Raw genomic sequence first — 25,624 nt, forward strand, 5'->3', positions numbered from 1 at the left:
AATAAAAAAAAAATCTCCGCGATTCCTCGCCCCCCCTTTTTTTATTTGTTGCTTTTCGCTTCTTTCCCCTCCTTTAGCTCTTTTCTCCCCCCCTTAAAACCCCCTTTTTTTTTTCTGTTTTCGGTTGTGAAGGCCGATTGTTATTCTTTGATTGGGGTTTTTGCAGTTGTGCATGTCGTTCTAACGCAACTGCATTTTGTTGTGATGCCTGGCAGAACGGTCGTCGCTGTTGCTGGCGAGAACTTTGCAGTCGTCGCGTCGGACACCCGCTTGAGCGAGTACTATGGCATCCACACTCGCAACTGCCCCAAGACATTTGTTCTGTAAGCTTAAACGAAACGTGGGGGAAATTGGGGCCGGGATGCGCTTGTGTGGGATTCAGTGGCTCAATCTGCTTGCCATGCATTCAATCATTCCATGACGTCTCTAGCTCCGACAAGACCGTGCTGGCATCATGCGGCTTCCACGGCGACGTGCTCACATTGACCAAGAACATTTTCACACGGCTGCGCAAGTACGAGCACCAGCACGAGAAGACAATGGCAACGCACGCCATTGCTCAAATGCTGTCCAACACACTTTACTACCGCCGGTTCTTCCCCTTCTACACCTACAATGTGATTGGTGGATTGGACGAATCTGGTATGTGATTCGAGAAACCTTTCCCCCCCCCCCGGTTGTTTGCTGTAGAGCTGACTTTTGATCGAGTTTTTCTCATTTTTTTTTTTTTGCTTGCGCTTTCTTTTCTTCTTGGTTTCCGTCTGTGTCTGCCTCAGGCAAAGGAGCTGTATACAGCTACGATCCTGTCGGCAGCTACGAGCGTGAGAGCTATCGCGCGGCTGGCACTGCCTCTGCTCTTTTGCAGCCTCTGCTGGACAACCAGGTATGCACCATGCATCATTGACCGTTTGTGGATTTCAGAGTGTCTTGACGCTGCCTGATGTGCAATGCGCGTTGCTCACTGTTCGACCTGTTGCTGCTGTTGTTGGTTTTGTCCCCCGGTGTCCTGGTTGTAGCTTGGATATAAGAACTTGGCTCCCAACGTGCCGCGCCCTCCACTGACCGTTGCCCGTGCTGTGGCCATCGTCAAGGATGTGTTTGCCGCTGCCACCGAGCGCGACATTTACACTGGTGACAGTGTCGATATTCAAGTCATCACCTCGGAAGGTGTTGCAACGGAGCGATACGAGTTGCGCAAGGATTAACAAAAAACAAAAAACACTGTCTAGACAAAGCAATGCTGTGGTCGTGTTTGTGTTTGTGTTTGGTTTTGGTTTTGTTCTGTGCTAGTGAATACAATATCAAATGTTGCGAATGAATCCAAAGCCAAATTGCAATCAACTGACAACCAGTCGCCTTCCTCCTCTGCACCTAGGTTTTGTTGCCACTCACTCAACATCCAACGACATCAGTCTCCCATTTCACATCCAACGACAGATCAGTCGTCTTGCTCAGCCAGCACGATTTCAGTCAAAATTTTCACACACACACACACACACAGCACAATGAGCCAGTCTAGCCCGCACTCTCCGCCGCCCGACATGCTTGCGAGCCAGGCAGACATTGTGCGAAGCAGCCAGAAGGACCGATGGCACATTCACACGCTGATGGAAGAGCTGACCGCGGCTGCGAGCGGCGCCGTCGGCACAGTCACCGCCTCACGGTGGCAGAAGGAGCTCGCCCTGCTGGCCGAGCTGCTCTACCTGGCGCTGACCACTGGCAGTGGAAGCAAGACCCTTGGCGAGGAGTACTGCGACATTGTGACGGTCAACGCCAAGCACAACCCGGAATCGTCTGCCAAGCCAAGCGGACCACCCTCAAGTCGTTCAAGTCGTCCAAGTCGTTACTCGGAGGCGACACAAGCTCAAGATCATCATCAAGCTGTGCTTTCATCATCATCATCGTCGTCGTCGTCTGCACCGCTGACTGGATTGCACATGACCGATGCTGCGCCATTGTCAAGTCGCAGACGCTGGGCGTTTGTGTTTCTGCACGCGCTGCTGCCGTATATTGTGGACAAGTTGCTCGAAAAGCTACATTCAGTGACACGTCCAACACAGCCGTCTTCTGCCCGTGCAGGTGAGCTGCAAGAGCAGTGTGAGAACGTTCAGGCTATGTGAGTTGACTCAACCTTTTTTTTTATTTTTGCTCGCATCTTTTGGCTTCATCAACTTGCTGGTTGGTTTTATTATTATGATGATGATGATGATTCTTTCTTGAATGCAAACCACCAGTGGCTCGAGATCGCGTCATCCAAAGCCTTCCTTTCGGAATCGGCGCCTTCTTGCAGCACATTCGGCCTTTCGTTCATCGGAGCATCCCGATTGTTCGAGACGCGATCGAGGGCTTGCATCGCGCGCATCTGGCATTCTTTTACTTTACCGGCCTGTATTCTCATATTACTTGGCGGACACTGTCCATTCGCTACATTATGACTCGAAAGCTGGACATTGGCGAGTCTCGCCCGTCCTACCGGCTGCTGGGTCTGCTTTCCAGTGTGCAGCTGCTTGTGACGCTAATATTGTGGCTCAAGCCGCGTCTCGCCGCCCTCTATGCATCGTCGCATGCAACGCCAGCGCACGGCACCAATCCAGCCAGCGTCGACCGGATGCATTCCCAGACCGAGAATCCTGTCGAATCCGATGAGTAAGGCAGTTTACTATGCGAGTCGAGCTGTGTTTGTTTGTTTCAGGTTTTGTTTCGGCGCTCACATGCGCCTGATTTGAATTGGATGATGCAATGCACAGCGAGAACGATCGGGGTGATGAAGACGACGACATCCCGGCCTCGTCCAAGTGCTCACTGTGTCTCGCTGCTCGTGAAAACCCAACCGTGACTCCTTGTGGCCATTTGTTTTGCTGGAAGTGTATTGCCGAGTGGTGCACCACCAAGGTAACACGGCGAAGGAGCACTGCAGCATCTCATTCTCATTCGCATTCTCACTCGATGGTGATTTTGATTTTGATTTTGTGACGCCAAATTAGCCCGAGTGCCCACTGTGCCGTCAACCAGCCTCGCTTTCACGGCTGTGCTGCATCTACAATTATGATGCCAAGCCGGTTCGCAGATCGTAGTCAAAAAGTTCTTAGTTTTGTAAATTATCTTCAGCATTAACATTTTCTTGATTTCACAACATAATAACACGTCATTATTCAACCCAACAAACCTCCCGTTCAACAACAACAACAAAAAAAAAAGCCCATCGACTCGACGCGACTTGCATCCTTTTCCAACTCTAAGGAAGAATGGACTTGTCATTGTACTTGGCCTGCATATCCAACAGTGCGGCACGCAAGCGCACATTTCGCTGATGTGTAAAATGCAAGGATTCACAAAAATGTTTCAAGCAAGCAGTGAGTGGATGAAACACAGCTGAGAGAACCTAAAACATGCGGCTCCCTCCGCGCTTACCGCTTGCAGCTCGTTGTTCTCTTGACGAATCTTCATGCTCATCTTGATCTTTTGTTGCTGATTTTGGTGACCCATCAGGCTGGCATTCTCGTTCTCCAGCATCTCGAGTTCCTTTCGGCGATTCTCAATCTCCTCGCTGAGCTTTTGCTTGGTGGACTATGGAAAGTTCATGACCATGTGTGAGTGTCAACCAAAAAAACTAAACCAACCTCCCGACCCTCAAAAAGCCCATCAAGGTCAACAAAAGCCTCACCAAAATTTCTTCATTCGCCATCTCGAGGTTGGAGGCCAGGTCAGACTTTTCCGTCAACAGCCGCGTCATGGAATGACGAAGACTACAACAACAACAAAAGAAAGCCACACAGATTGCATTCAGAAAAGATCACGACTTCGTCCGCGCGCACCCACCCACCCTCGCCTCAAACCCCCGACCAGAAACCAAAGAATTACGTACGCTTCAAGCTCCTCGACCATGCTCTGAACATCATCCGCTGCAGTCTCGGCGTTCGCTCGCTCGAGGGCAAACTTGGTGGCGAAAGAGTCCCGATCCTTCTTGACCACCACAATCTCGTCTTGCGCCTGTCGGAAGGCCTTGCCAAGTTGCTCTGAGCGAGCTTCCAACTCGCCAACAGACAGGGTAGCAGCTGCGAGCTTTGAAGACAGAGTACCATTTTCGACCTTCAGCGCTTCGTTGGTTTGGCTGGCCGTCTGGTTGGCAAGTTGCAGCTGCGATTGGGCCTGCTCCAAAGTGGCAAGTCTGCGACGCAACTCTTCCAACTCGAGCGTAGCCTCGCGCTGCTGGGTGGCTGCGTTGGCAACAGCTGCGTCGCGCTCGGCACGCATGTTGTTCAGGTCGTCAGTCATGAGGAGCTGGCTGTCGCGAAGCGCTTCAATCGTGCGCTGGGAGTCGCTTTCGTGTTGAGATGCACGCAGCAACATGGATTCGAGTTCGAGAATGCGCCCGTCGCGAGATTCGAGCTGTCGACGGAGGGTGTCGGTCACCTGGCTGCTTTCCATGCCAGCCTCGCTGAGCTGCGCAGCCATCCTCTCGCACGCTTGGCGGGCTTGCATCTGGCCTTGCTCAAGTTGAACAATGGCCTCTTGGCGCGCCTGGAGTTCCTCGTGCTGCCGCTCGTTGGCGTGTCGTAGGTCGTCTGCCGTCTTGGACAGGGCTTGGAACGCTTCGGCCGAGACTTGGCTGGCCGACTCTTGCGTGGCTTGCAGCTCCCGGTACTTGGCGTCCGCTCGGACACGCTCGCTGTACACTTCAGCTAGCATCTGCTCGCGGTCTTTGCGCGCCTTCTCGATCGCTTGCGCGTGGACATTGGCGAGTGCTTGGCGTTCGGTCTCACTCTTGGTCGCCGTTGCTTTCGCCTCCTCCAGCTCCGCTTCGAGCTGCATTGACCGCGCCAAGCCGTCTGCTGCTTGTTGACTGGCCGTATTCCGTTCTTGCTCAAGCGTTTGGATGCGCTCCTGGAGCTCTGCCTTGACAAGCTTGTAAGCTTCTGTCTGGTTGTCAAGCTCGTCTTTCGCCAGTCGCTGGGCCTCGGCGATTTCGTCGAAAAGCTTTCGCAGGTCGTCTAGTTGCCTGCGCGCGTGGACAATCGACGCTTTCTGCTCTGTGATGGTGAAGGTGAGGTTCTCCTCCGTTGCCAACAAGCGAGCGTGCTCCTTCTCCAGGTGCATTTTATCGGCTTGAAGTTGTTGCAACTGGCCGCGAAGTTGCTCATTCTCCTTGAGGAGCTCCTTCAATTCGTTGCTGGACACGCTGCCGCTCAGCTGCTGCTCGAGCAATGCAGCTTTCGTCATGAGGGTCTGGTACTGATTCTCGGTTGTCTGAAATTCCAGCGCAAACATTGTTGTCCCGTTAGTCACAAAGTTTTTTGTCAAAGTGTTTTGCACTCTAGCACGACGTATCGCTTTTGAGTGGTCAGCTTTACCAGCATATCTGCCTCCATGGTCAGTTTTTGGGTCATGAGCGCGGCAATTTCGCGTGCTTGCTGCTCGGCCTGAGCTTCATGATTGGCGACGCGCTCCATCGCATCAGCAACATCTCGCTGTAGCAAGTCAATCACAAAAAAGGGCAGGTTGGTATCATTGAAGCGAACGACAGAAACAGCCGGAATGCGAATGCGAGAATTGAGAATTTGAGCTACCAACCTGAGCAGCTTGATGGGCATTGGTCATTTGGTCCAAGTCTCCGCGAAGCAAAGCAAGTTCACTTTGGAGACGAATGCTCTGCATTGAGATTTGTTCCAACATTGAGTCGAGGTCGAGGTGCACAAACTCCCCTTTCATCTTGCTTGAAACCTGCTCGTGCTGAACGTACCTCTTGCTCCAGAAGGGTGCACTGGCCAGTCAGCTCGGCCTCGCGTTGTGCCTTCACCTGACGCTCATCGTCCAAATCCAGGGCCGCGAGCTCCTTCTCGTTTCGAATTGTGATGACTTGGCGAGAAAGCGCTACAGAAAACAAATGGCGTTTTTGGTCCAAGCGTGAGCGCCTGTGGATGCAACCGTACTACCATGAGTCCTCGAAAAAGCTTACATTCATTCTGCTTGCGCAAGTCTTCGAGCTCTCGCTGCGCGGCATCAATTTGAGCCGCCATCGCCGCAGCAACCTTGGCCGCCTGTTGGCTCTGTTGTTTGTTTTCGCCAATCGCCTCGGCCGTGGCAATTTGCCCTTCCGCGACTGCCTTGTTGATCTGCAAAAGAAATTCACAACAAGAGGTATCGAGGATGGTGTGTGAGCGGAAACTGAGCTTCGGTTGTCATCGATATGCAAAAGCGGAGCGTGCGTGTACCTCGGTCAACTGCTTTTCAAGGTCGCGAATTGTGCGTTGCAGAGCCTCATTCTCCTCATCTCCTGTTGTTGTTGAGCCATGCCACACGTTAGTACTGTGTATACTGAAAACTTTCAGTGCAAAATTCAACGCTCAGCTGCTTGTCGTCGTACGTTGCAAGAGAGCCCGGGTGTCGAATGCAACCGACTGGCGCTTGCGACGCTCCATGGCTTCGGCAAGCGCGCGCTTCTCTTCGATCAGTTTCTCGCAGCGATCTGACAGGAGGAGATTCGTGCTTTGCAGAAGGACGACCTGCTGGTTCTCCTGGGCATACTGAGGATAGGCCTGTCGGACACGTTGGATTTCGGCTTCATCAAACAACACCTGCTGTCAGAACAACTGTTGCGCTGCATGCGGTTTGTGCAAACTTCCCTCAAAAACAAAAATCCTATTACCTTTGAGAATATAATTGTCCAACGCAATCGACTTGTCGGAAATGGTCTGGTCCTTGAGCAATTTGAACTGCTCAATCTCTTGACGCAGCAAAATCTAAACGCACCGAGCAATACTGAGTATGAAAGCAGACGAGAGCCTCCAAAGTAAGCAGGAACACCTTCAGATGAAATGGCCTCACCTCTCGTTGAGACAGATTGGCGGTGCCGTTTCGCTGGTCGCGAAGCTGCTGAATGTAAGATTGACGGAGCTTGATGATCATTTGAGCGTGCTGTCAAAGTCATCCCCAAAAATACAAGAAAACACCAAGTCAGTCCATCGTTGAAAACCCAGCTCGACTCAAGTTCAAACACAATGCCGAGAGACGTACAAGCATGGCCGCTTCTTGCCGCGCCATCAACTCTTGCATCAAGCGAAGGCGGTCTTCAAGAGTGGCATTGTACGAGTCTGTCTGACGCTTGAGCTCCAGGACCTTGATGAGCTCGTCATCGCGAGCTTCTTGCTCGGCCAACGTGAGAGGAGCGCGGCGGCCTTGTGATCCCTCGAGCAGAGCCTTGAGACGCTTGATTTCACCTTGAAGCTGGGAAGCGTCTCCCACCGTTTTTTCGTTGATGGAAATTTTGTTTTTGATTTGCTTGGCGCGCGCTGCGAATCCCAGGGTGGACAGGGACTCTTGGACGCATTTCAGAATCGGGTTGATGTTTGCAATGATGAAAGTCTTGGTGTTGCCTCCGAGCGAATCCTACCCGGCATTTGAGAGTGAGGCAAAAGACATTTTCAAAAAGTTGTCAGGAAAAAAAAAAAAACACAACAGAAGCAAAAAAAAAAAAAAAAAAAAATCACCATCTGTGACACTGCTTACACGAAGGAACATGGTGAGACGCGACTCGCGGTATGGCACGTGCGCCTTCTTGTCCACAAGAGCGGACATGACGTTGCCCAAGGAACTCAACGACAGGTTGATCTTGGAGGCCTCCTTGAGATTCTGGCCAGCAGTTTGAGTGTCTCGTTGGCGCTCGGAGCCTGCCAGATCAATCAAATGGAGACGAGCTGTGCGTCCTGACTTGAGCCCGCTTTTGACGCCGTCGCCCTTTTCCGAAATGTCGACCACCAAGGTCAAGACGGCGTGCGAGCGGCTCGAGTCACGGTTGAGCGAGGTGGCAGCCACGCGTCGGTTGGACATGCCATCAAAGAGAAGCCTGTTTGCCTCCTGGGGAGAGGTAATGGTCGGTTGACGAAGCCCCTCGATCGACGAGTCGTCGTGCAGCTTCAGACTAGTGGTCGATGTGCCGTCAAGCAGATCGTAAATGTTCTCGTTGTAAATCTCAAAAAAGCTCAGCTTGCAGGTCGTTTCAACCTTGTGGTTGCGGAGCTTCTCATTGTTGAGCTGCGCAAACAAGTACTCAAAGGTGCGAGGGATCAAGCCACGCAGCGTGTGCATTTCGGTTTTGCCGTCCTGCTGCGATTCCTTTTTGGCATCGTGAGGTCCAAGCATTGTGTGTGTCTTTCCAGAGCCCGATTGGCCACTGCAAGTGGATGGGATTTGTTGTGAGGTTTGGTGTTGGGATTGTTTGGAATTGGGGGTCGGCGGGGTGAGCGATTCATCCTCAACTGCATCCCATCCGTTTTCCGCTCCCAACCAGCATAGTTAAAGGTCTTCTTACTAGGCAAAGATGGTGCCATTGTAGCCTTGGATGCAGTTATCGACAATGACCTTGCCAACAGAGCGGAAAACCGCTTCTTGCTTGACATCCTCACCGACAACTTCGTCGAAAGTGTACGCCGTGTTGTTGTGAATGATGCTCTTGCTGTCTTCCGTGATCTGGAACCGAGATTGCTCCACCGAACCAGAGCTTTCGTCGCGAGCAATCGGCCTCAAGCGAACGTACACTTGAATGGCGTCGAGATGTCTGGAACCGAAAAAAAAAAAAAAAAAAGAAAAAAAAAAAAAAGAGTTGTTGGAAAATCAGTTCAAAATGAAACGACTGTCTCTCAATTGGCTTTGAGGGGCGACGACATTCGTGTTGGAGAAATAGCCTCAAACAGCGACCGCCGTCACCACAGAGCAAGCATCAAGCCCGAACAGCAAGCTTCGAAGGTGTACAAATCCACGAGAAATCACTTAAAACTTGAAACCAGTTGTTGGTTTTCGTTTCGCTTACCCGCCATCGGTCGACTTGTCCAACGCTGCAGAGCAGAACAAAGCACAGCACATGGGATGGTCACACAGTGAGCAACACTTTACACACACACAGCCAACCAACCAGCAGCAGCATGCGGACGCCAGGAAGCACAGCAGCATCCACGGTGCGCAAAACACAGTGTGAGACGGTTTAGTATTTTTTTTGGCGCCAAAGTTTCAAAAAACCAAACCGTCTTTCGTTTCAAGCGCAATCTGCAGCGAATGCCATTCCCGCTGACACTTTCCCCCCCCCCCGCTGTCGTACACCGCGATGTGCTCTTTATGATGTGAAACTGATGTACGTGTGGAATAGAGAGAGAGAGAGAAAGAGAGAGACACGTACCCTCGCAGGAAGAAGGCGAATCGACAAAAGCAGCAGAATCTGAATCCATCTTTTGAAAAAAAAAAAAAAAAAGTAAAAGTGAAACGATGAATGGAAATGGAAACTCCCCAAAAACATACCTCACCATTTGAGAACTTGAGCCACTCAATACAGAAATAATGTTATTATAGTACAAGACAACCAAATTTTATAGCGCGCGAGGCTTTTTGCGCGAAACGGCGAAATTGTCCATCCACGTCTCGCCAAGCAGGGACGCAGAGACAGAGCCAGGCTCGACCGAGCTGCTAGATGGACCAACTGCCTGCATGGCGGGCTTTTGGTAAAAGTGCGGAGCGAGTTCGAGCAGCCACTCGGGCTCAATGGCCGTAATGTCGCGCATGAACGTCCGCGTCGTTTGCACAATTTCGTGAAACACTACGTACTTTGGAGGCGGCAAGGGACGGTGGAGCTTCTGCGTGACTTGGTAGTACAGCACGGACGATGGGTGGATGGCCAGGTCAAGGTCGTAGCGCAACGAGCGGTAGGAACCGTCAGGCTTGAGCCGCGCGGCGTTGGCAAAGTACCCGGCTGCAATGCACCGTCGGATCGTCTGTGCAGCAGCGGTTGCTTCATCGTCGGACGGATTGCGACTCTGGCTGTTGCGCGAGCGGTGCTTTCCGAAGGCCGACTCGATCGCAACGCCAAACTTGGTCAGATACCGCATGAGCTGATGGCGAATTTGCACGGCTCGTTGCATGGCTCGCGGATTGAGATTCATGCGGCCGCACCACTTGTCGCCGTGCTGACCAACGCCGTGCTGGCTGTAGGCCAAATAAACGTTCAACAGCGTCAGGTGATCGCCCTCTGTGACGCCAAATCGCGAGCGTGCCGCGTCCACAACAGCATTTCCCGACGCTGCAAAGTCCGACCCGCTCGCATCGCGGTTGCTCGCCGAGCTGGAGAACAAGTTTTGGACTTGGAGCATGGCTGCGATGGTCACAATCTCCTCGCTACAGCCGAGTTCAGCAGAGGCGAGCAGCATTTTGGCTTGCATGACAGGGATGGGCAGCTCTGCCATGCGGATGCCCAATGGAATGGCAAGGCGACCGTTGCTTTCGAGCGCGCCGAGCGCAAACAAGAGCTCAAGCGCCCTCGCGACGGTTTCCGTGACGGGCGGCGAAAGAAAATCAAAATGCAGCAGGTTGTCAATGCCAAGCGCTTTGAGCTGCAACAGCACGGGCGCCAGCTCGACGCGCTGGATTTCCGGCACACTCCGTTCTGGAAGAAGTGTGCAGTAGTCGGACTCGGTGCACAGACGAAGGGCTTTGCCTGGACGGGTGCGGCCGGCACGACCCGCCCGTTGCTGGGCAGAAGCACGCGAAATGGGCACAATCATGAGCGACTCGTGACCGGCGTCTGGGCGATAGACCATGAGCTTGACATGGCAAGAGTCGACCACGTACGCGATGCCATCGATGGTGACACTTGCTTCTGCCACATTGGTCGAAATGACAACTTTGCGCGTGCCTCGAGGCGGCGCTTCAAATGCTGCCAATTGCTCTTGAAAGGGTAGCGCGCCGTGCAGTGGCAAGACTCGCATATTCATGTAAGAAGCCGGAGGAGCAGCAAGTCGACCACGATCGCCGTGGTGATGCTGCTGCTGCTGTTGCTGATACCGCCGTTTGGCAGCGGCAGCGTCGACAAGCAGCGCATCCACTCGGTCGTTCAGCAAGGTGATGGCTCGCTCGATTTCGTCTTGGCCCGTCAGAAAAACGAGAACATCACCAGCCGGCTCTTCGGTGTGAATGTTCATCACAGCATCGACCGCAGCCTTGATGTAGTCCGGGGTGGGTTGCGACAGGTACTGGACGTCGACGGGAAATGTCCGACCTGGCACGGTCAAGATGGCGGCGGTGTCCTTGCTCGGATCACTCGCATCCGTGTTCAGATTGAAATGAGAGCGAAAGGCTTCTGCGTCAAGCGTGGCAGACGAGACAATGACGCGCATCTCGGGTCGCTTCCGCAACACTTTGCGCAGCAAGCCGAGAAGCAACTCGGTCGCGATTGTCCGCTCGTGCGCTTCGTCCAGCATGATGACCGAGTACTGATTGAGGAGCGGCGTGGCCATCATCTCTCGCAACAACAAGCCATCCGTCATGAACTTGATTTTGGTCTTGCCTGGCGTTGTTACGTCGTCGAAGCGTATCGAGTAGCCGACCAAATCACCCACCGTTTCGCCCATTTCCTCGGCCGTCCTCGTCGCAACGGACGTTGCAGCAACTCTTCGCGGTTGCGTGCACGCGACGACTCGATCTCCCGCCTGCAATGTACGGCGCAAAACCAAAGAAAACGTTGTCAGCCAACGATTTGCGTGTGAGCTCAGCTCGCAAACTTCCAGCATAGACGAGTCTTCCGTAATCACATAAACCTCAAACACCTCTGCACTCGGAGTTCAGACATCCAGTTCCAAAAAAATCTTACCGTCCAGCCTGCTTCGTGCAGGTACTGCGGGATTTGGGTTGTCTTGCCCGAGCCCGTTTCGCCTACGACAATCAAGACCTGGTATTGCTCAAGCATATGCAGAATGTTGGAACGCACGGCGGCGATGGGAAGTCGACTTCGCTGCTCGGCAATGGCAAGGCGACTGTTTGGGTTGTAGACGGCAGCGATCGAGCCGCCCGCCACGGCATCCCGTCCATCCGACGCCAGCGAGGTTGATGAGGACGAGCTCGGCACGCGATCCACAAGCGAGCCCGGCGCGATCGTCCCGGGCTTCCAAAAGACCATTCCCGAGCCCGCCATGCTGACGAGCTGTGATGGGGGGGAGACTTGGTTCGGTCTCTGCCAACCTTGAGCTATTTGAGTAAAGCAGTTCAAGAATGAGGATGACTCGAATGGAATGGTTGAGATGAGTGACTGACTTTTGGCTTGGGATTTATCGCTGGGGATTGCAGCGGGGTTCAGAACGAGAAATCAAAGAAGACTGAACGAGTCTTCTCTTACTTCCTGAGCACAGGTGACTGAGCACAGATTGGCGTAAGATTTATTCACGGATGAAGTGTTTTGCTGAGCGCAAGTTGACAAGTTGAGCTGCATTGTCACTTTGGTGTTGATGGGCAGATGGACTGAGGTTCCCTTGCCTTTCCCCTCCTTCATCCTTCTCCCCCTCGGCACCATGCATAGCAAAAATCCACACAATCAAAATCTTACACATTTTCAGAACAAACTTCACTCCATTTTTTTTGTTAAATTCACTTTTCATCATGAGCTTCTTGAAGCAAGTTGAAGACGTCCTCGAAGCAGTGAGTTTTGTCCATTGGAGCTTTGATCTCTCTCTTTCCCTCTCTTTCTCTCTCTCTCTCTCTCGCTCTCTCGCTCTCTCTCTCTCTCTCTCTCTCTCTCTCTCTCTCTCTCTCTCTCTCTCTCTCTCTCTCTCTCTCTCTCTCTCTCTCGCTCTCTTTGTCTCTGAACTGCAATGCTTTGCTTGTTTTTGTAACTCACTCTGCTGTGGTCCTCTCCCTTTTGAACAAACTCGGTCGGCTGTTGGCGTTTTCTCGCGTCTTCCATCGCCTTCTTCCTTTGCGACGCTGGTTACTTGCTGCTTGCTGCTTGCTTGCTGCTTGCTGTTCTCGTTAGCCTGGCTTTGTCCCGCGCGCTGGTGAGGCAGCCGAGCCCGGCAGCGTGTTTGACGCAACAAAGTACGTCAACCAGCAAGACCTCGAGCACATGTGGGCAACCAAGGTAAAAAAGAAGGAAAAAAAAAAAAAAAAAAAGATTCACTACTATTGCACACAATGCAATATGTGATGAGGGGGGGGGGTCGTTTTTGTCAACCACCAAACAGAATAGTTTTGGCGAGTGAGCAAGATTTCCTTTGATCGATCATCGTTCATTGGTGAATGATTCGGACTTGTTCAAACATCGCTCCAAAACGACCTTTTTGTCGAAATCTCTGAGCAATTTGACAAGCATCTGAGACGGAGAGCATCCCGTTGCTTGATGCTGCTGTTACTGTTTATTGTTATTCTGACGACGCACCTCCGTGCAAAAAAAAACCGGTTTGACAGGCCTTCCAGCACGCTGAGGTTTACTACAAACTCATTTCGAGCTTCCCTGACCCCAGCAAGCTCAAACTGACTCCGTACGTGCAGTTCACCAACTGTTATGTGTGTGTGTGCTCCAACACAAAACCCACCATGCTCACAAACCGCATTCTTCTTCGCGCAGTCTCGACAACGAGATTTACTCCCACTTCCGCGACCTGTTCCCCGATTTCCCCGTTGGCCTTGTTCGCGAGTCCCTGCTGAAGACCGAAGAGAGCAAGGAAAAGTGGCGACCATTCTGCAACGCCTATGACAAGCGAATTGACGACCACAACTTTGGCACGCTGCTCCGTCTCGACGCAACCAAGGATTACACTGAGGACAATACTATTTTCGGTAAGTTTCGGGCAAACTGAGCAAGAGCACCAGCTATGAGCGCCAGTTCTGAGCTGGTTTGGCCTGCTTGATTGTTGTCTTCCTTTGTTCTCACCGTCCGAACCCCCAACAACAGCCAACCGCATCCAATTCTACGCTATCGAGCTCGCACGAAACCGCGAAGGCCACAATCGCAACCTGCCCAAGCCATAACTGCGCAGTGTGTTTTGCGCGCTCTTTTTGCCTTGTTTGTTGGTCGTTCTGATTGATCATCACACATTTGAACAAGCGGGAAAATGGATGTTGCGTTAAAGCCATTACTAACAATACAAAAAATAAATCTACCACACACACACACATACACTGATTAAACAATGAAACTTGTTAAGCGGGGGGAGGGGGAATGGAGAGGAGAGAGAGAGAGAGAGAGAGAGAGAGAGAGAGAGAGAGAGAGGGAGAAATGCTCAGGCAACTCAAACTGGACTCGAGTCAGCTTAAATGTCAAGTGCGGGAGGGTCGAGCTCGGTGAAGCGAACCGCAATTTGTGGTGACTGCATGCCTGCCTTGCCACTGACAGAGCTGGACGACGGGCTCGACGTGGCGGCTTTGCCTGAGGTGACAGAGTCGGCCGACTCAGAGTTGGCGCGCGAATGCCAGCCAGGTGTGCTGCCCAGGCTAGAGAATGGTCGGTTGATGTGGTCGTCGCTGCTGCGGCGATGGACTGAGTTGTGCACATCGGTGTTCATGGCGGTGAAATTGTGCACCACTTTGGTGTCGAACGTGGCGAAAGTGTCGTCGTCCACGTCGTCTGGCTCTTCGCCATGCAGCTCGAGATCCTCGAGTCCGCTTTGGCTTGTGCCTCCGCGAATACTGTGGGTGTCGAGATCACCTCCGAGGCTTTCCAAGTCGGAGGTGAGCACATAGTCTGAATCCGTGTCCAGATCGCCGACCACGCTGCGATCATCGCCGTGCGCCAGTTGGCTGGCGTGGCCGAAGCTGCCACTTCCGCTCAGTTGCGGCGAGTTGGAGCGTACACTGAGCAGACTGCTGTTGAGAACACGAGCGACGGGCGATTTGGTGAAAGATTGGTGCGTGGAGGTTCCAGAAGCACGAGAATCTTCAAACTCGGCAGGTTCAGGCTCGAACGAACCGCGGCGAGCTGCGGTGAGGACACGGAGGGTACAAACAAGGGTGACAAGAATGAAAAGGCACAGTAGTGTTAGAGATGGTTTGTTGAAAAACAGACGACAGAAACACACAAAAAAAAAAAGCTTACAGCGAAAGTACGATGTGTCTTCCACATCACTCAGTGAGGGTTTGAACGGTGCAGGGTGGTTGAGCAAGGAGTCCCAGTCGATACCGGCAAAGAACGGGTGAGCCTTGATGGCTGAGCAAACAACAAAGGGGGGAAAAAGAATCAAGTGAGAAATCACCCAACAGACCCCTCTTTGAACCAACAAAAGCGTGTGAAGAGCTCGTGTACCTTTCGTCGTTGGGCGGAGCTGAGGCTTGGGATTGAGAAGTTTGGTGATCAAATCTCGAGCTTCGTGCGACATTTCGTCAGCTGGTGGCCAGGGGATGTCTAACACCCACCAAAAGCAGCAAAAACAAATCCAACAAGAACAGTCAGAAACACAGCGAGCGCAAATCAACGTGGCAACCAGTGCACCTTCATTTTTTCCACGCAACAAAAAAACAATCAAAATCAAAAGCACATACCATGATTCAGGATATTCTGGAAGATCATCTCCTCGCTGCTGTCGTTGAATGGGGGGATGCCAACCAAAAACTCAAACAGACAAATGCCAAGAGCCCACCAATCGACGGAATAGTCGTGCTCAAAGCCCAAAAGAAGCTCGGGGGCGAGGTAGTCCGGCGTGCCGACGATGCGCGAGCCCATGCGGAACTCTTCTGGCTCGTCCTCCTGCGCGGCAGCTTCCGCTGCTGTGGTCACCTTGTCGCTGTGGCTCGAGCTGGAAGGAGCTTCCGAGGGGGCAGAGACCGCCGCCAGCTTGCCGTCAATGCCAATCATCTCAGTGTCGGTGAGCTGCGGCATGGGCGAGCCGACAATGGTGCTTGAATCGGGCTGAGAGACCGAGCCACCGTCGCTGCTGGCGCTCAGATTGCCGTTGCTGGAGGCTGCTGTCTGCAACGATACCTTGAGCGAGTTTGCGAGATAGGCCTCGTGCCCAGAGTTGCGGCGGCGCGTTTTGCCGCTGGGTGCAACAGTCAGCAACGAGGAGCCGCGGCCACCCAGACCTCCATGAACGTCGTCTCGGCCAGACATTTGCCCACTCGGCGGTCGGAAGGCAGGCGCAGACGTCTGTCGCGTGAACGTTTTTGCTCGTCGCAATGCAGCAGGGAGAGGATGTCCCGCCTTGCTCGCCGTCACGGTTTGTGCCGCGACAGCTGGGTGGAACGATTGCTGTTGTTGTTGCTGCTGCTGTTGCTGCTGCTGCTGCTGCTGGTGGTGGAGCGCCATCGCGCTGGCTGCATTCAAGGTCTCTGCAGAGCTAAACCGCTTGGAGCCATTCAATCCGGGCGTGGCAAGCGAGAGCAAGGTCATGCTGCTGACATTATTGCTCGCTTGAGGAAGTGCAAATTGTGCAGGCTGTGCAAACGACGCGGAGGTGAGACGGCGGGCTAGTGTGCTCCGAGGAGAGCCTGATGGGGAAGGGGGCATGTAGCTCGACGTCGCTGGCAGCGACGAGGACAGAGTGGAAACCGACTGACTCTGTGCGACAGCCGCGGCAAGTGTTTCGGCAGCTTCCGGGTGGATGGAGGTGTTCTCGTCAAGAAGCTCATCAGCGCTGCTCGAAAGCGGTGCGGCGGGCTTGCCAGTCGTGACGGGGCGCACTTCCAGGGAGCCCATAGAGTGCGACAGGCTTTGCTGTTGCGCAAGAGTTCGCATGGACTCAGACATTGGCACAAGAGTGCCTCGATGACTGGGCACAGCCGAATGCGTCACACTTCCCGGCAACTGGGAGGGCGCACTTGCGCTCGATGTCGGCTCTTGGATGCGGCTCAGTCCAAAGTCCGTCAGCTTGATGTGGCCGTCAGAGTTGATCAGCATGTTGTCGGGCTTGAGATCGCGGTGAATAATGTGGTGCTGGTGCAGATATTCCAACGCGAGCACGACTTCCGCGGCGTAAACCTTGGCCATGCCTTCCTCAAACGCTCCCAGAGCCTGCAGCAGCGAGCACACATCGCCGCCGTTCAGGTACTCCATAACGAGGTACAGGTACTCGCGAGTTTGGAACGAGTAGTACAGCTTGACCACGTGCGGGTTGTTTGAGATGGCAAGAGCTTGCTTCTCGGCAATCACATTGTCAACCATGTTTTTGCGGACCATGTCGTCTTTCTTCATGATCTTGATGGCGTACAAGTCCTGAGTCGTCTTCTTGCGCGCGAGGTAGACGCGGCCGTAGGCGCCGTGGCTGATGGGCTTGATAATGTTGAAGTCGGTGATGGTGGGCAAGCGTCGCCGGGACCGTCCCACATGTTTGCCACTGCCAGAGCCTTGTGGAGAATCTGACGTGTTGACCGAGATGGCGCTGGCGAGCGAACCAGCCGAAGGGGTGCGTCGGTGTCCGCCGCCGCGGGCAATCGCTGCAAAAAGCGACAAGACCTTCTTTGGAGTACTTTCCGAGCCAGAGCCCATCGCGTTGCCGTGTGTATGGGACGATCCGGAGAGAGGTGAAGCGGAATTGGGGACGGTCGCACGGACGCGGAGCGCGTCACATTTGCTGTGGAGCACACTGAGGATGCGCTTGCCGAAAATCAAGATATCGTACGCCCCTTCCTTGTCCATGCGCAAGCGATCTACGGCCGTGGCCACTTGGGAAAGCAGCTTTTCACATTGGCGGACACTGTCGGGCCCAGTGTACTCAATTTCGGCTGCGCTCACTGCGACCGCCTCAATCATTTCGCCGTACGCAATCGCATCCGATTCAAACTCAAAGTGGCTGTCAGCTCGATGCCCGACGGAATGCGTGGTGAATTCGTGCTCCATTGCCGCTGCAAGCGCAGACGGCTTGGACGGCGACGAGGAAGGAGTCGTTTTGATGCGGAACGGGAAGCTGGACCGATCGGTCTTGCCGTGGCTGCCGCTGCTCGAAGACCCGCCAGAAGGTGGCGTGTTTGACTGGGAAAGTGGCTTGACTGTGAGCGCTGCCAGCTTGTTGCTGTGAGCTGGAGCAGTCCGCGCCAAGCACTCGCGCAGACCCTTGGCAAGCTTGCGCAGTCGACTATCTTCGGACGCGCTCTGCATGTCGCAGGATTCGGCGACTGCGCAAATTTGCGAGTGCTCGGCAAGCGTGTCAGACGGCACAATCTCCTCGCAGATGCGACAAAGCACATCGATCGCGCTCGGAGGTTTGGGCACTGGCGGGGAAGTGCGAAGGCCTGGCCCGCCCTTCTTCTTGTCGTTGAGCTTGAACAGGCTCTTGATGCCCTTCAGCATGCGCGTTTTAAAGTTCAACACGCCAGTGGGCTTCTCGCCTGACATCTCGCCAGCATCCATCGCATTCGGGAGCATGGGTTTGGTCTTGTGGGGCGCTGTCGCAGGTGCCGACGCAATGGCATTTGCAATGGCAGCAGATCGCGCAGCACCATGAGCGGAAGTTGGGACACCGCCGTGAGACACCTCAAACGACGAGCGGCGAGAGGACTCGGACGACGCATCGTACTCGAGCACCGACGTCGTTGACGCAGACTGAGCGCCGTCGCGGTGAGCTCGTCGCAAGCTATCTGGCGAGTCACCGACAGCCCTGTGGTGTTGTGTCTGGGCGAGCTGGCTGGAGGTGCTCATGGTGTCGCTTTGATCATCGTCGCCGTCGCCGAGGGCTTGGAGGGTTGCGGGATTGATGGAATTGAGCAAGGAGGCCATGAGCGAATTGGCAGGCATGTTGACCAGCGTGGTGGAGGACAGGGGGTCTTTCAGACCATGGCCGCTCGACGAGCTGTGCTGCTGAGAGGCACGCACGGTACCAGTGCGACCTCGCGAGATGCCCGACGAGTCCGGAACGTGGGCGTCCGAGTCATCGCCGTTGTTGTTGTTGTTGTTGTTGTCGTCGTCGTCGTCGTCATCGTCGTTGATGGAGTGGATGCTGTGGAGATGCTGGGCCGAGTCGTGCAGAACGCTTGATTGGTAGCTGGCCGGCAGGAGAGGAGCCGCACTCTCTCCGCGAGGTGAGGGCGAAGAGCCAGGCGACGAGGCCGTAACAGGTGGAAACGTGTCCACCGCCGCGCGATGGGTGCTCGATCTGTTGGGGCGAGACGCCAGTCGGGTCTCGTGCGAAATGGACGAGGTCGGAGAGCCGAACGAGGTGTCGGTGGTCGGCGACTCAGTCTCTGTACGAGCGGTGGTCGAACGGTGATAGCTCTGGAAGGCCTGGGCCGGAGTCGGCTTTGCTGTGAGAAATGACTCTTCCGAAGGGATGCGAGCAAGCGACGAGCGTCGCTTGGACCGCTCGTCGGCAGCACCGGCGGCAGTCGCCGTGAACACGACCGAGGAAACATCGACGGTGGGCTCGTTCTGCCGAATAATATCCTCGAGCGACTGCTTGGAGCCGGCGCGTTGGGACTTGACTGTGTCCAAGATTCGCGAGCCAGCACGTCCTCTCAGTAGCGAGGGGCTGCCCGCAGGAACCGGCGAGCCGCCATCATCGTGGTGGGTCACCTCAAACACGGGAACAGAGGCATGTGCAATGGTATAACCCTTCCGCATGGTGGAACGCTTGCCCGAAAAGGGCGAACCAGGCGTTGGAGGTGCAGCAGAAGCAGAAGTAGAGGCAGACGAAGTCGTGGTCGCTCCGGCAGCGGCGGATGGCGGCGTGGTAGAAAGCGCGGTTGCAGACTTGCTGGAGGCACTGCCAGGACCAGAGCCTGAGCCGCTCTCAGGAGAAACAAAGGCAGAGCCAGCAGGAGGGATGACGACCGTGGGACCAGCGTGCGATCGGTTGGCTCGAGCCAATGATGACGCGCTGGCTCTCGGTGCCAGCGTACGCGATTGGACACGGGGCGGCGAATACACATTGGACCCTTCGTGGACACCGGGATCTGCATCCGTGTTGCGGACAAACATGGACTGGCTGCGGCTGGAGCGCGTGTCGTCCAGCTGAAACAAGTGTTCGTCATCGTCCTCATCAATGGCTGGCTGAGTGGTCAGGCGACTGGCACTGACAGGTGGGTGTCCGCTAGGGGCAGATTGGTGCCGCGCTGGTAAAGGCGCAGACTCGTCGACGGACGTGTTGGAGCCAACCGATGTGGCCGAGCCGCTCCCAACAAGAGCGCCTGGCTGCGGAACGCCAAGGAAGGACGAGGTGGATCCACTGGGCGAGGCGTGGGACGATGGCTGATGCTGCAGCAGCAAATGCTGATGTTGGCGCGTCTGAATGGCAGCAGCATGCTCTTCCCTGTGGAGTCGCATGGCAATGTACGTGGCAAGACGGGAACAGGGCGCAAAGATGAAAACCAGCTTGGTCAACAGCTGCTCCACGTCTCCGCTGCCAGGGCGAAGGTAGGCCTTGCTCATGCGATGCAACTCGAGGTACTCTTGCACCTGCCGCATCAACAAGGATGCGCGACCACGGCGAAGCTTTGCAATATCGCACATCAGAATTTCGTTGGCAACCGCCTTGATGTGCACGTACCACTCGCGTTGCGAGTTGCCAATCGTGGAAGGAGGGTAGCTCTGCGAGAGGTACTCGCCGCGTGAAGCAAGATCAAACTCGTTCACATCCAGGAGAAACAGGCGAATTTTGCGGTCTGTCTGCTCCTTGACAGATCGCAGTTCGCTGTCAAGATCGACCTCGTGAAACACGTGGCCGCCACTCAACTCTGAAGCATGGATAATGTTAGCTTCGGACACTTGCGACTCCGCCACGCCTGGAAAGAAAGAAAGATTGTGGGTAGGACTGGTTTGGTAATCGGCAAACGACTGCATGCTGTTGCTAGCCGGCAAGGCCGCGGTGCTGCTTGCCCCGGTGGCAGGATGGATGCTTTCGGCACGGCTTGGAACGAGGTTGGAGTCGATGGATGGGTCGCGTTCGTGATGACGAGGCTCTGAATCGGCCAGCAAGGTGGCACTTGCGGACAGCGGGTGTGGACTGGACAAGGTGGTGGCTTGCGGAGGCGGCGCCAAGGCGGTGAGCAGCTCGGACTGTGCTGCCACTAGACTGAGTTCGGGCACGGCAGCCAGACTGGCCTGGTTGCTGGGAGTAGTGGTAGCCGCTGGTGGAGTCGGGCCGCCCGAATTGAGCGGGCTGGGTGGACCAGCTTGACGTTGCTGCGGCTGACTGGGTGCAGGGGACAGCGAGAGGATTGACGGACTCAGTTTTCGGTGCGAGTTTGGAGAACGCCGCCCCGAGGACGTGTTGCTACCACGGCGAGACTCGAGCCCTGTCAGCGCGGGAGGGAACTGGGGCTCCAACTGGGCCATCGATGAGGATCGAGAAGCCGACCGAACGGCATCAAAGGGGGTCTCGGAATGCGAGCCGAGCGTCGGAATCATGCTGCCAGACAGGTTTCCGGGAAGGCCAATGCTGGCAAGGGACTGTCGGCGAGAAGACGAGGCGGCGGCGATTTCGGCATTCACAAGCGTGTTTTCCACGGATTCGTGAAGGCTGGCCAGCTGCTCGTCGGCTAGCAAAATTTCCTTCGCGGCAGGGTTGTCGAGCAAAAGCGCAGTGGTGTCCTCGACGCTGAGCGACCGCAAAAACATTGAATCGTACGGAGTGCCGCCATCTCGCATGAAGAACATGTCCCCAGCCGGACTGTGCTCGCCACCTTCTTCAGAGCCTCCGTGAGTGGCCACCATGCTTCCAGCGGGGCTGCCGCTGCCGCTACTGCTGGCGTGGTGCGCTGCGAGCCACCGGCGGCGCTGCAATGCGGGAGACGACTCGCGCTTGACCGCAGGGTTGTGCTGGCGATCAAAGATGCTCACGTTCTCGCGCGACAGTCGCTTGGTCACTGTGGCGTGAGTGGGCGATCCCGCCATGGACGAGTCGTAGCTGTGCGCGGTGAAGCCCGGCGAAGAGCTCACATTGCTGCCGGGGATGTTGGTTGGGACGGAAACAAACCGAAGTGGGCTGTCCGCCGGGGTTGCGTGAGAGTTGCTCAGCCGGCTCGAGGGGGATGGCAAGGAGGGCGAGCTGCCGCCGCCTTGCAGCAGCATTCCAGTGCTGGCCCCAAAGCTGCCCTGTCGACTGGCAAAAAAGCGAGGAGACCAGCTCGCCGTCGCCGAATGTGGTGTTGTGGGGCCCTGCGATCCAAGGCCTGGGGACGGCTCGTGGGTCGTAGCCGAGTGGGCGAAAATACCAGCATCCGCCGCAGCTGTATCAAACGAACTGCGCAAGAGCAGGGCTTCCGCCGGCAGTTGCTCTGAAGGTCCTTCAGACGGTTGCTGCTGGACATGGTGAGGAAGCTGGTGCTGTTGTTGTTGCTGTTGTTGTTGTTGTTGTTGTTGTTGCATTTGGTGAAGGAGGCTTTGCGCGTGCAATTGCTCCTTTAACGAACGAGAGCTTGTTGCTGCGTGCCACGTGAGTTGCCGCCCCACACTTGCTCCCGATGGACGTGCGGGTGATGACGTTGGCGCCTCCGCGCTGCTGCTGCTCGAGGGAGGATTGAGGGGAAGAGCATTGGACACGTTCGCAAATGCAGCCACCGTCATGTCTGACGGCGAGTCGGAGCTCATGGTCGGTATTATTGGTGGTAGGCCCCCCGCTACATTGTCGTCCTCGCTGTCGGTACTTGACTCGCTGGTTGGCGCCGAATGCTTGTTGAGGGTATTGTTGTTACTAGTATTGGTTGATGCTGAGCGCTTCGTCGCGCTCGTCGTGTTTGAGGCGCCAGGTCTAACTGCCGAAGGATCAACATCGGGTGTTGCCACGTTGGCACTATTGGGGTTGCTATTGCTGCTCGGCTGCTGAAGATCGAGGGAGAGGCAGTTGCTATTCCTCCTACTTGAATTGCGCCGTGACACCGCAGCGCTGCCGCTCCGGGAGAGTGTATCGGACATGCTTGATCGGAAAGGGCCGCGCAACACGGCATCAAGTGCCAGCTGGCCGGAAGCGTTACTGCCGTCGGCCGGCTCGGCGACAATCGAACGCGACCCAGAACTGGGGGTCCCGCCGTCCAAGATTGTATCGGAGGAAAAATTGCGCATTAAAAAACCGTCGCCAGTCAAGGAGCCGTGCGGCGGAGAGAGCGTCGATGGCGTTCCAGGCGAGCCCGGCGTGTGTGGACTGGACAAGAGTTCAGTGCTATGCCGCAACTTGGGCTCTTCCAGCGCATGCGACTCGTCGGTGGTTGCAATCACAGTGCTGTCGGACGATATTGCTGCTGGCGGTCGGACAGCAGTGTCGTCGGAAAGTGGTACAAGCGGAGAGTGCAGCTGGTCGGCTGGAACGAGCAACGGCGGAACGCCAAACGGCGAGCGCCCTGCGAGCAGTTGTGCCGATGCCGCTTGTGTGGGCGATATTATCTCAGGACTGCTGAGAGCGTTAGATGGAAGAGCATCACTGGCGGCTGGTACCAAGGCTCTTCCGGCTACAGAATCGGGAATTGGCTCGTGCCCAGTTTCCGCAATGGACTGGACTGGCTCCGAGCTCGCGTCTTGTGGCGGTGGTGAATGCAACACGGGCGCGTCCGGCAACCCCTCAGGAGGGAAGGGCGCGGGGTCGGTGGCCATGCTGGTTTTCCCACAAAGAGCGAAAACACGCTGATTGGACAGTCTTTCGAAAAAGACGCAACTAGAATGGCAGGACCGAGCGACTGTCGAAAGTAGGCTCTGTGGGGGGGGTTGGATGTAAGCTTGGGCGAACGCTGACACGCAGGAATGTGAGGACTGCGAAAGTAGCACACACACCAAAAAAAAAAAAAAAAAAAATAAGGCAAAATAAGGGCAAGTGAGAAACTGTTGCAACGTCGAGGGGAAGGGGAGGGGCGTGCGAATCAATGGAGGAGACAAAATGCATGTAGAGTCGATTCGGAGAGAAAGAGAGAAGACTGAGGAAGGGGGAAGCGAGAGAAGTGGGACGAGGGAAACACTGTGCGGAAATGATGACCGACGGCACAATCCGCGCCCTGACAATGAAACAATGACACACGACAGTCTCTCGAGGCCGCAACGGAACTGTTCGATCGCGAGTGCAATATCAATAAAGATCCGCGTCGAGCAGGCGAAGCAGGAGGTCGGGGGGGGGGTCAAGGGCGAAGGACGGGTTGCGTGGGCGGAGGACCTGAAGGTGTCAAAGTCCCCAGCCAGAGTGGAGCGATCGCTGGCTCGAGAAGAACAACGAGCTCGAGGTTTTCAGAAAAACCATCTGCAAGCGTCCTCCCCGCTTCACAACAACAACAACACAACAAGAGGTGATGTGTGACAGCGCGCCAGAATGCCCTCTGTTTTTGAGGGTTTTTTACGTCCGTCAACTTGAAAAGGCAAGCGGCACATCCGCCAAAGCACCATGCCAACGCCTCGTCCAAGCGAGCCATCCAAGCAACTGGCATCGATAAACAGGTTGGACGCGTGGCTGACACGTCAGACCAGCAAGAGTGATGATGACACGCTGCTCATGCCTTGTAATAGTCGCGCGTTTGGTTTTCGCGGTTTTTTTTTTCCTCGCTCTTCCTGCGAATTTGTTCTTTTTGGGGGGAGAGCGCCGTCCAGCCCCGCCCTCTCCTTTTAAGCAAACAAAGCATGAGCTTGTTCGCTTGCGAGAGTGTGGGAGGGTGCGTGGAGTGGCTGCTCGCGGCAAAACGTGATCATCATCAACTGATATCGCACACACACTTTTCGCAAAAATAAAAAATAAATGTTAAAAATAAAAAACTTGATTTTTTTTTTTTTTTTTTTTTTTTTTTTTTTTGGGCAGCACTGCGGGTCGTCAATGTTCAGCCACGACGACGAGAGCAGCAGCGTGTGACATGTGCTCAGTAGCATGGATGTTCCACACCCTTGCATGTGCAAATCGTCGCTCACAACGCCAGGCAGGCGAGGGCGCAAGCGCAGCAGCAGAGGTGGTGTCCATATGCAACGATTGATTGCTCATTTCCGCGCCTTGCGCCCTGCACACGGGCCCTGCACACATGCTGGTGCTGGGGCCGTAGGATGGTGTCTCGTGCATTCAAGGGGTTGGAAGCACTGCCAAGAAGCGTCGCCTTTGTCCAGCAGAGCGAAAAGTCGCATCCAAAATAATAAATAATAATAAAAAATAATAATAAAAAAAGCACAAGTCATCGTGCGTGTCGGGCTGAGGGTGGTTTATTCTCGCGCCCTGCCAGCCGTCGACGCAATGAGGCTGGTGGGACGAAGGTGAAACATGACCCCCGCCGTCCGCCAAGGCACCAGCACGCGAGTGCTTCGCGCTGGAAAGCACCGAAGCCGTGGTTCCGTTCATTCAGCCACGACAGAACGCTTCGCTTTTTTTTTTTTTTTTTTTTTTTTTTTTTTTTTTGGCTGGACCAAGGCTTCTTTCCCCCACCCCTTGGCCCCCACACCAAAGCATGGCTGCCAGTGTGGCTGCTCTCTCATTCGCCATCGAAACGCCCTCCTCCCAAACAAACGAGGCTGCACGAACGCCAAAACGAGTTGTTGGTTCGCTTTGCTTTGGCTGGACAATCAATACAAAATAATAATAATAAATAATAAAAAATAAAAAAGCGAACGAGCAACAGAACCTCACGCGCTCTGACTCTCTTGCCTTGCCCCCCCCCCCGTCGCTGCTGCGCCTGTGGCTGACTCTGCGAAACGAGACGGGGCACGACGAGCGGCAGTCCCTCTCCAACCACCACCAGCAACCCCTCCAAGTCGACGTCTGGTCGAGATCAAACTGCTGGACGGTGAAGCGAACTCAAGGGGGAAACGAAAAGCCCGCGAGTTCGCCTCCCGCTTGCCACTTCTGCACTGACAACGGCAGCCCAAACCGCCACATCAAAAAGTACCTGTCGCTGTATAAGCTCACCTTGTTTTGAGTTAACAATCAGACAAAACGAAATGCAAACGAAATGCAGATGCAAATGAAGAAAAAAAAAAAAAAAAAAAAAGACTGAATGGAAA

At 54.8% G+C, this 25,624-nt stretch overlaps 6 protein-coding genes across 6 annotated transcripts; 3 read left to right on the forward strand and 3 right to left on the reverse strand.

The window, feature by feature from the left end:
* Positions 1-204: 204 nt before the first annotated feature.
* CAOG_08453 (hypothetical protein) lies at positions 205-1,205 on the forward strand (the record flags this gene model as incomplete). Its single annotated transcript, XM_011271723.1, has 4 exons — positions 205-323; positions 431-642; positions 777-883; positions 1,017-1,205. 4 exons carry the CDS (start codon positions 205-207, stop codon positions 1,203-1,205), a joined length of 627 nt encoding a protein of 208 aa, XP_011270025.1.
* Positions 1,206-1,424: 219 nt separating this feature from the next.
* On the forward strand, positions 1,425-3,161 carry CAOG_00901 (hypothetical protein). The gene is made up of 4 exons (XM_004365715.2): positions 1,425-2,079; positions 2,235-2,646; positions 2,748-2,892; positions 2,985-3,161. Exons 1-4 carry the CDS (start codon positions 1,506-1,508, stop codon positions 3,072-3,074), a joined length of 1,221 nt encoding a protein of 406 aa, XP_004365772.1. The 5' UTR covers positions 1,425-1,505; the 3' UTR covers positions 3,075-3,161.
* CAOG_00902 (Kif15-b protein) lies at positions 3,104-9,219 on the reverse strand (the record flags this gene model as incomplete). Its single annotated transcript, XM_004365716.2, has 17 exons — positions 3,104-3,307; positions 3,412-3,567; positions 3,665-3,746; positions 3,866-5,247; positions 5,352-5,468; positions 5,572-5,649; positions 5,741-5,871; positions 5,957-6,113; positions 6,213-6,274; positions 6,365-6,559; positions 6,647-6,740; positions 6,826-6,915; positions 7,015-7,386; positions 7,507-8,170; positions 8,309-8,554; positions 8,807-8,831; positions 9,170-9,219. Coding segments are annotated over 17 exons (3,973 nt in total), but the record flags the coding sequence as incomplete, so codon positions are not given.
* A 98-nt stretch (positions 9,220-9,317) lies between these two features.
* On the reverse strand, positions 9,318-12,118 carry CAOG_00903 (DEAH box polypeptide 35). The gene is made up of 3 exons (XM_004365717.2): positions 12,070-12,118; positions 11,630-11,997; positions 9,318-11,468 (listed from the first exon to the last, which is right to left on the reverse strand). The coding sequence occupies exons 2-3, from the start codon at positions 11,948-11,950 to the stop codon at positions 9,357-9,359; spliced, it is 2,433 nt and encodes an 810-aa protein (XP_004365774.1). The 5' UTR covers positions 11,951-11,997; positions 12,070-12,118; the 3' UTR covers positions 9,318-9,356.
* Positions 12,119-12,374: 256 nt separating this feature from the next.
* Positions 12,375-13,929, forward strand: CAOG_00904 (hypothetical protein). Its single transcript, XM_004365718.2, has 5 exons — positions 12,375-12,450; positions 12,785-12,889; positions 13,216-13,289; positions 13,376-13,587; positions 13,703-13,929. Exons 1-5 carry the CDS (start codon positions 12,412-12,414, stop codon positions 13,777-13,779), a joined length of 507 nt encoding a protein of 168 aa, XP_004365775.1. The 5' UTR covers positions 12,375-12,411; the 3' UTR covers positions 13,780-13,929.
* Positions 13,930-13,994: 65 nt separating this feature from the next.
* CAOG_00905 (serine/threonine protein kinase 15) lies at positions 13,995-25,580 on the reverse strand. The gene is made up of 5 exons (XM_004365719.2): positions 25,530-25,580; positions 15,286-23,413; positions 15,050-15,148; positions 14,843-14,953; positions 13,995-14,725 (listed from the first exon to the last, which is right to left on the reverse strand). Exons 2-5 carry the CDS (start codon positions 23,255-23,257, stop codon positions 14,061-14,063), a joined length of 8,847 nt encoding a protein of 2,948 aa, XP_004365776.1. The 5' UTR covers positions 23,258-23,413; positions 25,530-25,580; the 3' UTR covers positions 13,995-14,060.
* Between the last annotated feature and the right edge of the window lie 44 nt (positions 25,581-25,624).

Source organism: Capsaspora owczarzaki, assembly GCF_000151315.2.
Source record: "Capsaspora owczarzaki ATCC 30864 unplaced genomic scaffold supercont2.1, whole genome shotgun sequence".
Classification (NCBI taxonomy): domain Eukaryota; class Filasterea; order Ministeriida; family Capsasporidae; genus Capsaspora; species Capsaspora owczarzaki.